We start from the raw sequence: 13,525 nt of genomic DNA, 5'->3' as shown, positions 1-13,525 counted from the left end.
GTAGGGATTACCATTATATTTACAGCATATACCTACTCTTATAACTACTCTGAGAGTTACAGAGTTTTTCTATCTGCATATAATTTTGGCGAGCCAGCCAGAAGGGTCTCTCTCTGCAGGAGCAGCCAAGGAACAGATTCCCTGGTGTGCCCCTACGACCTTCCTGGGAGGGACCCCGAACCTCGGTTTGCTCACCGTGGGGACAGACAGCAACCTGCCAGCCTGCAGATAAAGGTATGTATTAAAAATCACGGAAAGGGCTGCTAATAAGTCATACAGAGATGTCTGACGCACAGCACAGTCCCAATGGGCTTGCAAGCACCCAGCCAGAAGGGGCCGGAGACAGAGGGAGAGGGATTGATCCCTGGCCAATAGCGTGGCCAATGGAGGGATTCTTGCTGAGCTGATAGAGCACCCCGTTAGCGACTCCAGGAGTGAGTCGAGCCAACCCTTGTTTTGTGTGAATGCTAAGTCCGGACAGGTTGAGACATTGTGTTTGGTGTGTGAATGAGCGAATGAGGTGCACCAGAGGTGCAGATCAAGTGTGGAGCTCTATCCGGGGTTCCGACCTCAAGCAACTGAGGCGGCTGGAGAAAAGCAAAGTGACTGAAGTCAGTGTGAGGCAAACCCAAGTGTGAACGAGGAGTGTTATACTTGAATGCAGAGTGGTTAGCATTTGTTTTAACCATGGATAGACAATTTGAAAGAATCTCTCCCACAGTACAGACCCTGAGTATTCCAGAGGAGGTGAATGAGATAACTTGTCTTTGCGGGAGATTTAGAGCTATCAGAAGATAAAAGGACTGGTATCTGTCTGAGTTTTATTGCAGGGTGGAGATTGTGAAAAACGTTGGTATTGTTGAGATTCTGAAGTTGGTGTGTGGAAAAGTCATATTGAGTGCCTGCAAATTGGGACTGTGTGTGGGAGAAGTACTGGGAAGAGAGTGAAATTGAGTGAGGAGAAGTTCGGGTGGAAACAAACAGAACAAGAAGAAGGAGATAATAGGAAGTGGACAAAGTAAGGAGATCCCTAAAGCGAGTCCGCTAAGTTATATAATTGCACATTGGAAGGACATTGCTGGATGTGGGGAAACAGAACAAGAGAGACCTTATCAGGTTCTGCAAAGACTGGTGGCCACTATATAAATCGGATGATGCAGCGAGGTGGCCATCTAGCAGACCTTTGGATTATGATACACTATTGCAACTCATGCTATTTCTTAGGAGGGAAGAGAAGTGGACAGAGGTATCATATGCTGATACGTTTTTCTCCCTCCGAAATCACCCAGAATGGCAGAGGGATTGTGGAATCAGAATTCCATCTGACCCCCTGGTATTGGCCCTGGAGAAAAAGAATAAGACTAGGAGGGGGAAAGCTTAAGCAGTGTTGCTTGGTGTGTAGTATAGGGCAAAGATGCACAAAATCAGATAAGGTTTACCAGACTGTGGCCCAGGAACAAGATCTAGTGGACGATTTGCTTAAGCCTTCCCACATAAGACCTGAAAGAGATGAGGATGAGGATGCAGACTCAGAGGTTACAGAAACCCCTCCAATTGTGCACCGGACTAGACAACAGACACACATATTACAGGCACCGCTGCGAGAGACAGTGGGACCAGAGGGAGGAGTGGTATTCGTTCAAGTTCCCTTCTCCACAATCAATTTAGAGGCGTGGAAAAAAGTTGCTAAAACTTACAACAGTGATCCAATTAACACAGCTAAACATCTGCGATATATAATAAAACAACACAATCCAGACTGGAGTGATATGCAATTATTATTGGTTGCACTGACCGAGACAGAAAAACAATTAATTATAAAAACAGCAAGGGATCTGGCAGAAAATTATTATAAAACCCAAGAATTGGATGTAAAATATTATTTCCCCCTCCAAAACCCACAGTGAGACCCAAACAGATCAGCAGAATTGAAGAAATTAGAAAGCTATCAGGAGTGGATTGCAAAGGGGATAGAAAGAGACATTCCCAAAACTATAAATTGGTCAACTTTATATGCAGTCAAGCAGGGGCCCTCTCAGTCACCATCCGAATTCCTCAAAAAACTAAGAGATGCCATGTGTCGTCACACATCACTGGACCCTGGGTCTGAAGTAGGGATACAGCAGTTAGTTAATTTATTCCTGGGGCAGTCTACGGGTGACATAAGATGTAAACTTCAAAAGCTTTGGGGGACAGATGGGAGGAACTTGGAGATTTGGTTGGATGAGGCGTGAAGAGTCTTTAGTAACCGAGAAGAAAGATATAAAGAATGAAGAAGTTTGTAGCTGTTGTGAGAGAGAGAGAAAAAAACACAAAGACTACCTAGACAAGGCCTGTCCCGGCTGGGCAGAGACCAGTGTGCGATCTGTAAGAAATATGGTCACTAGAAAAATCAGTGCCCAGAATGAGGATGGGGTGGCCTTCAGGAAAAGGGAGACCAGGAAAAGGGAAAAGTGATTACATATGTGAAAGAAGATTGAAGAAGACCGGTAGGTCTCCTCCCAGAAGATCCACTGGTTATAAAATTTAAACTGGGGGAAAAAGGGAAAGAGGTGGAATTTCTGGTTGACACGGGGGCAACATATTCAGCCTTGAATAAAACTTTGACACCTGTAGGGAAGGATTATGTTACAGTAATAGGAGCAACTGGGCAACCTGAAAAAGCATATTTTTGCAAACCATTAAAGTATAGACTTGGAAAGAAATAGGGCATTCATAAATTCTTATATTTGCCCAGCTCTCCAAGACACCTTTTGGGGAGAGACTTGTTAGAACAATTACAAGTAACCATTAAATTTAAAAATTGAGAGGTTATTCTGGAGGTAAATGATGAACAATACATAGAAGCATTAAGTTTAATGTTAACAGCCATCCAAGCAGAGGGAGAAATTAGTGAAGAAATAATAAATAAAGTATTTCCTGGAGTGTGGGCCTCCAATGTACCAGGGAGAGCGAAAAATGTACTTCCAATATTAATCAAACTCAAGGAAGGAAGACAACCAGTTAGAATTAAACAGTACCCCCTGAAAAAGGAAGATAGGGAAGCAATTAGTCCTATAGTTGAAAACTTTGCAATTAGGATTGTTAAAAGAGTGCCCATCTGAGTTCAATACTCCCATTTTGCCAGTCCGAAAACCTGATGGGTCATATTAGATAGCACAAGATCTAACGGCTGTCAACAAAATAACTGAGGATCTCTAACCTGTAGTCGCAAACCCATTGTCGTGGTTTTAAAGCAGTAACTAAAAAATTACTAGAAAACTTACTTATTTCTTGCTGTGAGATATGGATTAGAACAAGAGCAAAACAGACTTAAAACTTAAAAGGAATAAAGAAAGTTAATTAACAAAACTACAAGAATAAGAACACCAGAATAAACCTCCAGAAAACCCTTTTATCCCCCACTACCCACCATTCCCTTGTTCACATGACAACATAGAGACAAAAAACTTTGGAACTTTGGTGTTTAAAACAGACCAAATTACTGCTAGAGTCATTTCATCAGCCTTGGTAGAGAAACAGAAGTCTTCTTCTGCTAATCTATGGAGTTTCTCACAAGAAAACTATTTCTGTTATAGCTTTCTACTTTTCTGATGCCAGCTGCCTGGAAATCCTGCCATCAGTTCACTCCTCCCATTTCACATCACTCTGAGGTGTGTATGGGTCAATGAGTCTAGGGATGTCATTTTTAAGGATGAGTTATTCAAAGGCAAAAGTCTTCTTCATCTGTCTCTGTGAGCTTCTCTGGAAACAGTTTTCTCATTGCCCCTCAAGGCCTCAAATCTTCGCTTCACTCTGTTCCAGCACCTCACTGTATCACAATTACGCTACCTTTTGCTCAAAAGCCACACTTTGAACACTCCATTCCTCCCAATATACTCTGTCATGAATTAAAGGAGTTTTTTCAGAACACTATTGTCCATCTGCATAGCTTTAACAGAAAAATATTTCAGCTTATAAAGCATCTCCTTATTCTCTCTTCCCCATCTAAAACTTAACTCTTCTTCACTGTCTTTGATGGTTTTATGATGTCTTCTTCATGTTGATTGTCTCTCTCTCTCTCTGGGAAAAAGGAGTAATCTGTACATTTTATCCAGGTAGTAAAAGAGTTAAAGTCTTGGAAAAGCTGCAAGTGTTCATGGTGTCAGGTTTCAGTCCAGCAGCAGAAACTACAAACTAAGCCAGGCCGCCGGCTCCCTTTCTTTCCCCGCCCACCCCCTCCCCCCGCACCCCCCCCCCCCCCCCCCCCGCAGCCTTGTCTGGCCTGGAGGGGGGGGAGGAGGCCGAGACAGAGCCTTGTTACCTTTTCAGAAGCCGGAAACCAAAGAGAGCAAGAGAACTCTGGCTTTACATCTTAAGGTGGTCTTCACAAGTTGATCTCACTTTTCAATGGTCAAAACTGCTGTCAATTCTTAGAAATGACTGATAACTGGTCAGGAGAAAAGACTTCCATCAGCCACCAGCAGCTTCAACTTCCTTAGCTCCCAAAGCTATCTGAAAGGTAAAGTCACCCCATGACACCCATACACTCTGCTAACATGCCTGACACCTGAGCTAACTTGGTTTTTCTGTTTTAGACTTGAAAGATGCCTTCTTTTGCTTCCCTATCCATGAGGACAGACAGAAAATTTTTGCATTTGAATGGGAAAACCCTAAAAGTGGGCGCAAATCCCAGCTCACTTGGACTGTGTTGCCTCAAGGATTTAAAAACTCTCCTACTCTGTTTGGGGAACAACTTGCCAAAGATCTGGAATCCTGGGAGGCTCCGCCAGAAGAAGGGAAACTACTGAAGTATGTGGATGACATCTTCATTGCCACCCGGACAAAAGAAGCATGCATAGCCTGGATGGTAAGCCAGCTAAACTTTCTGGGACTTCAGGGATACAGGGTATCAAAGAAAAAGGCCCAGGTAGTGAAACAAAAGGTAATCTATCTGGGTTATGAAATCAGTGCTGGACAACGGACTCTAGGGCAAGATCGAAAAGAAGCGATATGCGAAACCCCAAAACCTCAGACAGTAAAGGAGCTGCGAACATTCTTAGGGATGACAGGATGGTGCAGACTATGGATACACAGCTACGGGTTGCTTGTGAAACCTCTGTATGCACTCATTACAAGCGGGAACAGAGAACTTCAGTGGACAAAAGAGGCCACACAAGCCTTTCACCAGATGAAGAATGCTCTAATGTTGGCCCCAGCTCTCGGACTCCCGAATGCAAGTAAACCGTTCTTCCTGTTTTCCCATGAGAAACAGGGAATTGCCCTGGGGATACTGGCTCAGGACTTGGGTTGGTACCGAAGAGCAGTTGCTTACTTCTCCAAACAACCAGACGCAACAGCCAAGGGATGGCCAGGATGCCTCAGAGCCGTTGCAGCAGTGGTGCTGAATATTCAAGAAGCACACAAATTCACCCTGGGCCAGAAAATGACTGTATTGGTGTCTCACACAGTGTCTGCAGTCCTAGAAGTAAAGGGCAGACACTGGCTTTCCCCACAAAGGTTCCTGAAATACCAAGCCATCATGGTAGAACAAGACCATGTAGAGATAGTTGTAACTAACATTATCAACCCAGCTTCTATTCTCAGTGGGAATCAAGGGGAGCCGGTGCACCATGACTTCCTGGAGACTATTGAAGCCTTCTACTCCAGCTGCCCAGATCTGAGAGAAACTGTAGAGAGACATTTTAACAGAGTAAAAGCATGATATTTTAGTGGAGGCCTGTCTGCGCAAGCCAGCTTTTAATCCAGGTGACAATATTAAAGGCAGTGTCCCTGAAACTCTCCTGGAGCAGTGAGAATAAAGAAAAACAATAGCCTTGAGTACTAGGGAAAGAATGTAAAACAATATGTGTTAACCAATAGTAGCTTGTTAAGCCCCGCAAACCCTGTCAGACCCTATAAAAGTGTGCTAAAGATAGAAATAAATGACATTCGCTATACTTCTCTGAAGACTAAGTGAATAGTCTGAGCGGTTTTCCAATAAGACACCCCACTAGTTGACGCAGAAACCTGGTTCACTGATGGGAGCAGCTATGTCATCAGTGGAAAGGAACATTCTGGGTATGCAGTTACCACCTGCAGAGAGGTAATGGAATCTGGACCCTTGCCAACAGATACCTCTGCACAAAAGGCAGAGATCATCGCTCTAACCCGTGCCCTGAAGATCACCAAGGGAAAGAAAATAAACATCTATACAGACTCAAGATATACATTTGGGGCTGTACATGCACATGGAGCCAACTTGAAAGAAAGGGGACTGTTAAACTCACAAGGGAAAAACATCAAACATGCGCAGGAAATATTGTGGCTACTGGAAGCAGCCCAGCTACCTGAGTAGGTAGCAATTATGCACATTAAGGCACACCAGAAGATGAGCTCAGAATTGGAGGAAAGAAATGAGCTGGCGGACAGAGATACAAAAGAAGCAGCAAAGGGTGAGATAACGATTGAGAGAGCCCTAATTCCTGACGGACAGGTCTCCATTGAAGGCAAGCCAGTATATACCAGAAAAGATAGAAAACTAATTCAGGATCAAAGAAGAAAGTATAACCAAGAGGGATGGGCTATTACTGCAGAAGGGACAATAGTCATCCCTTCTCATTTGTTATGGTCATTAGTAAGAGAAGAGCACCAGAAAACACATTGGGGAATAGATGCCCTGTATAACTATCTAATTAAAAAGATCACTGCCAGAAATCTATACTCCACTGTCATTCAGGTAACTCGGCAGTGTGACATTTGCCTCCAGACTAGACCCAAGAATACCCCCAAACCAAAACTTGGTCAGATTGGGAAAGGCCACAGGCCTGGACAATGACTCAATCTTCTCGAGTGGCCCGGCTAGCTCAGTGATGAGGTTTCTCTTCACTCGAGTTTCGAGCCAGCATATGTTTGTGGGGTTCACTGATTTTCTTCAAGAATTCAAGTCTATAGAGCGAGTAAAGAAATCAGGGGGGGACTCTCTCTCTGGTTTGCATTCCACAGTTTATTTCTGTGAAGGGGAATCCAAAGGACGAGAGACAAAGGATTTGGGGTCTGGGGGGTTTCTTTTAACAGGGTTTCTCGGAGGGAGGGAACATCAGAGAAAGAACCAATTATTTTTCTCAGTTAGTACATCTTACAAACTTCCTACAAATCAAGGTTACACACACCAAGATAAGAAATAACAGACACCAACTTCTTCAAATGCCCACAGAGGTGTAGGAGTATTCTCTACAAAGGGACAGAGGGGGAGAGAGGGGGGGCTTGGTTTCCTGGCAACACAGGGGGGAAAGAAAGGGAAGGCAAGGTAAGCATGCCCTCCCAGCTTCCATAGCTCAGAGGCATTCTGGGACAGGAAAAACAAAGTTACAAACTTCCGTGTTGGAAAGAGGGGTCTCTCTTCTCTCAACCCCGTGCTTTCCTGGGCTAAAGAAACTTCAAGCAGCTGGAAATGCCAGCACGGTCTTCTCTTTACTCTATCCGGCCTCTCGCCGTGGGGCTGAGGAGAGAAACTTCAGTAACCATGGTAACTTGACGCCAGGTAAACAATTAGGAAAAAGAGAAGCTGGGGGGGGGAAATCACAACTAAAAGATGAGAAAAATACATTTCAGGCTATCAACTACAACAGACAACAGTGGCAAATTGACTTTTCAGAACTCCCAAGAAAAGGGAAGTATCGATATTTGTTAGTTTTAACAGATACCTCTTCAGGGTGGCCAGAGGCTTTTCCCACCAGAACTGCCAAAGCCTGGGAGGTAACCAAGGTATTATTACAAGAGGTAATACCATGCTTCAGGGTTCCAGCCACAATATCTTCAGATAGGGGGCCACATTTTATCTCAAGAATAGTACAGGAAATCAGTTGTCATCTGGGGATAAACTGAGAGCTCCATACCCCTTATCATCCCCAGTCAAGTGGCCAAGTGGAAAAAAATAAATCATTTAATTAAACAACAAATCATGAGGCTGGGACAAGAAACTAATTTACCCTGGCCTCAATCTCTCCCACTGGCATTGATGCAGATCCGAACCAAGCCTAGAGCCAAAGAAAAATGAAGTCCCTTTGAAATGCTTTATGGGAGACTGTATGGAGTACAAAAAGGATTGTCAACCCAAGTGGGAGAGGAGAGGCTGACTGCCTATATGATAGCCTTAGGCAAGCAGCTCAGAGCAATTGAGAAACATGTGGTTGAAACTCGGAGCAGAAGGCTGGATGGGCCAGTGCATGACATACAGCCTGGAGATTATGTGTATGTTAAGTCTCTTACAGAAAAAAACTTTGGAGCCACAGTGGGAAGGACCGTTCCAGGTGCTCTTCACCACCTTCACTGCAGTTAAGATCAAGGAACAGAATGCCTGGATTCACCATTCTTGAGTGAAGAAGGCTCCAGAAGCCCCTTGGAAAGTAACACTGGGTGACAATGAACTGAAACTAAAACTTACTAGAGCAAAATGAGTACATTGCGGTTGGGAGTATTCCATGATTTAGCTTGCAGAAACCTAGTCAATAGAATCATTCTGTTTGTTTTACTTGTAGCCACAAGTGTAATCCAAGAATTGGAAAGCACCTCTAGCCAGAAAAGTGCTGAATGGCCTTGGTCCCAAGCGTTCATTCAATCCACTGGATTCATGGGAAATATTCTGTTATAAACGATTTAAACCTGTCAACTGTGGTTATGCATGAAAACCAAGTGTATGAAAAGCAAGAATGGCAAAGAGAGAAGTTGTGGTTCCTTCAAGGGACTATAGGAAAGGTAATCAGAGAAGGATGCCAGATGATTAATGGGACTAACCATGAAAAGTCAATTCAACTTAGTGTTTCAACTTATCCCACAGGCAAGCACCAAAAAATTTGTAATCATATAAGTGAATTGGGTTGTTGGTATAACTTCACATTCGTGCAGACAGTAGATGTGGTTTGCCTGTGGAGCTGTGGTATTACTGGGCTCTCAGTCAAATTTAAAATAAAAGCCATGCCTATTTCAATGACCAAATCAACTGTAACCCAAGCTCAGGCCACACCACCTAAAATTGAACCTAAAATTTATGAAGTTGGTCCCTATGTAATAAGGAATACGGGACAACAACTGCTCTTATTTAACCCGGAGTGGTCTCTCAAACGTATTGAATTACTAATGCAAACTAACATCTCTGAGATTCAGCCAGCCTGCTCGTCTTTCCTAAAAACATCATCAGAGGGCTGGGCAACATGGTTATAAAAGCAAGTACACTACAGGGGCAGAAGACTAAGAGATTTAACTGGAATATAGGAACAGGATTGGGGATCCTAAATGGAATCGATTCAAAAATTTTAATGAATAAATTAGCTGCTGAAACAAGTGATTTGACCAAACTAAAACAGCCCTTACAATCCTCTTTATTAGCACTAAGAACTAACCAATGGCAAATTTCCAAAGTTTTACCAAAATGGGAAGAAACTAGAGACCAGAACCACAAACTAATAATAAATACACTTAATATGGCCCAAGAGAATGTGTCATTAGCCCTCAACTGCATACAGGCACAATTATGAGAACAATCAATGGTTGCACTAATAATAAGGGAAAGAAGTGAAAGTGCTTTCCCAATTGAGATTCGGAAGATTGTCCAAGGCAATGCAAATAATTTAGAAAAGAAACTTCAGTCCTGGTAGACACTGGTAAATTTTATTTATGACCCTACCACCAAGATAGCTACTGCTTTCATACTAACTATACGTAACGCCACAATTTACAATATCTACCCTATTATTGCATTAAGATTAAACCATGAAAGGACAGCGCTCTACCCCTCGGAGCATAGAACATGGGCCCGGATGATAAATGAAAAATGAAAAATGGCAAACAGTAAATTTGGAATCTTGTGTTACCCGAGAACAACAAAGGTTTATCTGTGAGACTAACACAATTGATGCACAAGATACATGTCTGGACACCGAGCAAAACATTTGCTGCTTTGAGATTCATCCAGATACCAATCAAAAAACTGTACTTGTCTATCTTGGCCTAGGTTGTGTATGCTTTAGAACTGCTTGTGTTTCAGTAGAAATAGGTGTTAACAATGTAACCTTACCTACTAAGAATCATTCTAATTTTTGTATTTGTAATTTTGTTAAAATAATAAGGTGTGATTTTTCATATGTGGCACCAGTTACATCCCACCAGTTGATAAGATCTAACTACACAATGTACCATAAACTATCACCTACACCCATTGGAATGAAACTTATATTAGTAAGACTGCAAATGAACCACCATGACTTGGCAAAAATCCTGAAGGGGTTTCAAGAAAATGGGCAAAAGGCTCTGGTTACTGTCATGATATAAAAGAAATAAGCAAAGTATTACAAAGAGTGAACCAAGACACAAATCATCACTGGTGAGATGCACTTTTTAGATGGTGGCCGACTGCAACTTGGATTTTTGAACACACTTTGCTATCCTATTATTGTCATACTGACATTAGTAGGTGTAAGTCAGGTGCTATCTATTACAATGCTTGTTTGGAATCAGAGAATGTTAAAACGGATGGCAGTACTGACTTCCCTAGCAGCAGCATATGGTAATGCAGTAAGAGATAGATTCAGAGGAGAGCAAGCTGTGGAAGTAGACTGAAAAGGGAAAGGCATTAATATTACCAAGTAAAAGAATTTACTGATTTTTCTAGAAAAGGGGGGATTGAAATGGAGAAATTAAGAATTAGGAATTAAGCATAAAGAAATGCTTGACCAGAAGAGGGAGGGGGGGAGAGCTGACAAAACCATATACTGCTCCCACAAGAACAGGAAAAGAGCGAGACTGCAAGATAAGATAAAGAGCTAGAATACACAAACAGGATGCAAGGACAAAGGCACCACAAGATAAGGGGATTCTTTGGACCCCTAAGCCGGAAGGAACAGTATCAAAGTCCGAAAAGTGGTCAAAAGACTAAAAGGAGCATGCGCAAGAAGACAAAGTGAAAAGTTCAGCTAAGGAGAAAATTCCTGACCTCATCCCAAAGACCCCCAGACAACCACCAAACTGACCAAAAACAACCAGTGCGCAGCCTCAAAGAGGCGTAGAGCTAATTTTAATATAAAGCCAAGACAAGCAGGGTTAAGAAATGAATATGTATTAGGCATATTGTGTAACCCTAGTTTGTAAAAGATGAAAGAGAAAGCCAAATCTCAAAAAGTGTGCATGCTTTTGGAAGAGATGTCCCCCACGCACCTCAGCACTGAATAAATTCATACCTACTCTTATAACTACTCTGCAAGTTATAGAATTTTTCTATCCGCATATCACTAGACTGCTCCAAGGCCAACTGCAAATACCTGTCTACAGCTGCAACGCTGTGCTGAGAATAACAGAACAGCCCCACTCCATACAGCAGCTCCAGCCTGCCAGCAGTGCCAGGTCAAAGTGGGAAGGCACAGAGTCTGAGTCACCCCAGCCAGATGCCTGCTGCTTCTTCCGTGGAGAAGGCAAAGACCCTTCATAAGTTCTAGATGTTGACCAAATTCCAGCTAGTGGAGTGTTTCTTCTGCCTTTCTCAGTGGAGCTGCTGCCACCAGAGATATAATAGGGGCATTTCAGTGTTTTTGGATTCCAGGTTTTCGTTTTGCTTTGTCCTTGTTCCCTGTTGGCTATTGTTTTGCGGAAGAGGGAGATTTTTGTATTTGCAGATGTTCAGTTTTCTGCAATGGGTTTTCCTTTTTCTCTCTTTGTTCTCTTTCTTCACATGTAGCTGGAAGAGGGGGGAAAGCTGCTGCCATCTTTGGTTTTTTTCTCTCCACACACAGTTGTCTGTGGAGAGTTCCATCTTGGGGCCCTCTCCTCTCTCCAGCTGAAGTTGCCAGGCGTTTTTTTTCCCCCTTCTTGAATATGTTCTCACAAAGGTGCACTGTCACTGATTGGCTCAGCCTTGGCCTGCAGTGGGTCCATCTTGGAGCCAGCTGGCATTGACTTTATTGGACACAGGGGAAGCTTCTAGCAACTTTTCACTGAAGTCACCCCCATAGCACCCCCGCAAACCTTGCCACACAAACCAAATGCACTCTCAGACTTCATTTACTGCACTCTGAGTGGACATATGCATGAGTTGCCATGACTTACTGTCTTTCTGCTGAGCATCTGAGCCACTGCAAGTGAGCAGCCACATGCATGTCATTTAGCAAATTAATGTTTTTCAGTTCTCAGTAAATAGCCAAGAAATCTCTATGAATACTGCTAGGGTCTAAGAAAGTATTTTAGTTCCAACCATTGTGAACTGACGCATCTCTGAAAGTTAAAAATTAAAGTCTCCTGAAAGGATTATACCTTTTGATTACACTCTGTGTGCATTAATGTCCTTACTGCAAAAATTTCTGACGTCATTTGTAAAGTTACTGTTTTTATACACACTTGTGTTAGAACCTAAGAAACAGTCAAGTATTTTCTCCCAGTCTTCTAAATTAATTTCTTAGACAAGGTTTCTTACAATAGCAGCTCAACACATTATCTTTCCTAATTAAAAAACAAAAAACAAGACAACTAAAAGAAAACCCAACCCAACTGAGTTTTGATAAAAGCTTACCATGGAAAGCTTTATTAGGAGGGAATCACCACATTCTCTACAGCAAAAATTAGAAGATGATATAACAGAGGTCTGGTGAAAGATGTCTCCGTCCATAGCAGTGAGGTTGGAACTAAATGATCTTTAAGGTCCCTTTCAACCCAAACCATTCTATGATATGATTCTACAATTTGCTAAGTGATTATGGGCTCTAAACGCATCTTTTATAATCCTGAAGCCAATTATATTGATAACACTATTGAATGTGGAAATGAAAACAGGTTATTGTAACCCTATTTGTACTTTTTAGTGCATCCTACAGGGAATTCTTTCTTAGACTGCTCAATATATTAATTAACAGGTCATTGCTTAAATTCAGCAACAGATGTATCAAAGTCAATATGAATGCAAGGAAAATAGTTTTTTCCAATAAACACCTAAAATATATAATGAAGCAATGCAACCATTTTAACATTTCAATAACCTGTTGCTGAACAAAAGCATCTCACATGAAGGACATTAGTCTGGAATATACAAAAGTCAATCAGCAAGCAAATTCTCTGAAATAAAGCTTACCTTTGAGCCATCTAAACTGATTATCCTGTAGACATTTCTTGTGCTGTCATAGAAGTAGGACACAGTAGCAGCATGCTTGCTGGTGGGAACCCAGTTCTTCTTAGTGTTTGGGTCAATCTGGAAGACATGAGCTCGGATGCTGAAGATGGGTTGTTCCCTGAAGGATAGAGAGTAATGAATCTGATTTGTATGTAATACTGTTGCACACAACTTATCTGTCAGTTGTTCCCACTGGAATATACACATTTCACTTTACTTTTTTTTTTTCCTAAGAACTTCTGCATATGTTCCTGCATAGGGCAGGCAAGTGCATGAATATACACATAAAAGCAAAATGCAAGCCTTCTAAAGCAAAAATCAGCACCCAGCTGTAGAGTCATATAAAGACAGACAACTCTTCATATCGATTCAGCCCTGTCCCACCACCTACCCAGT

At 42.3% G+C, this 13,525-nt stretch overlaps 1 protein-coding gene across 1 annotated transcript in view; it reads right to left on the bottom strand.

The window, feature by feature from the left end:
• Nucleotides 1-13,525, bottom strand: part of LOC131591649 (homer protein homolog 1-like) — a 380,529-nt gene that overhangs the window by 343,493 nt on the left and 23,511 nt on the right. The window contains exon 2 of the mRNA XM_058862585.1: nt 13,091-13,247. Within this exon, the coding sequence (XP_058718568.1) occupies nt 13,091-13,247 (157 nt within the window). The remainder of the gene's footprint in view (nt 1-13,090; nt 13,248-13,525) is intronic.

This window comes from Poecile atricapillus, chromosome W (genome assembly GCF_030490865.1).
Source record: "Poecile atricapillus isolate bPoeAtr1 chromosome W, bPoeAtr1.hap1, whole genome shotgun sequence".
Classification (NCBI taxonomy): Eukaryota; Metazoa; Chordata; class Aves; order Passeriformes; family Paridae; genus Poecile; species Poecile atricapillus.
Note: the sequence above shows the minus strand (reverse complement) of the source record. Positions and strands in the feature narration are given on the sequence as shown.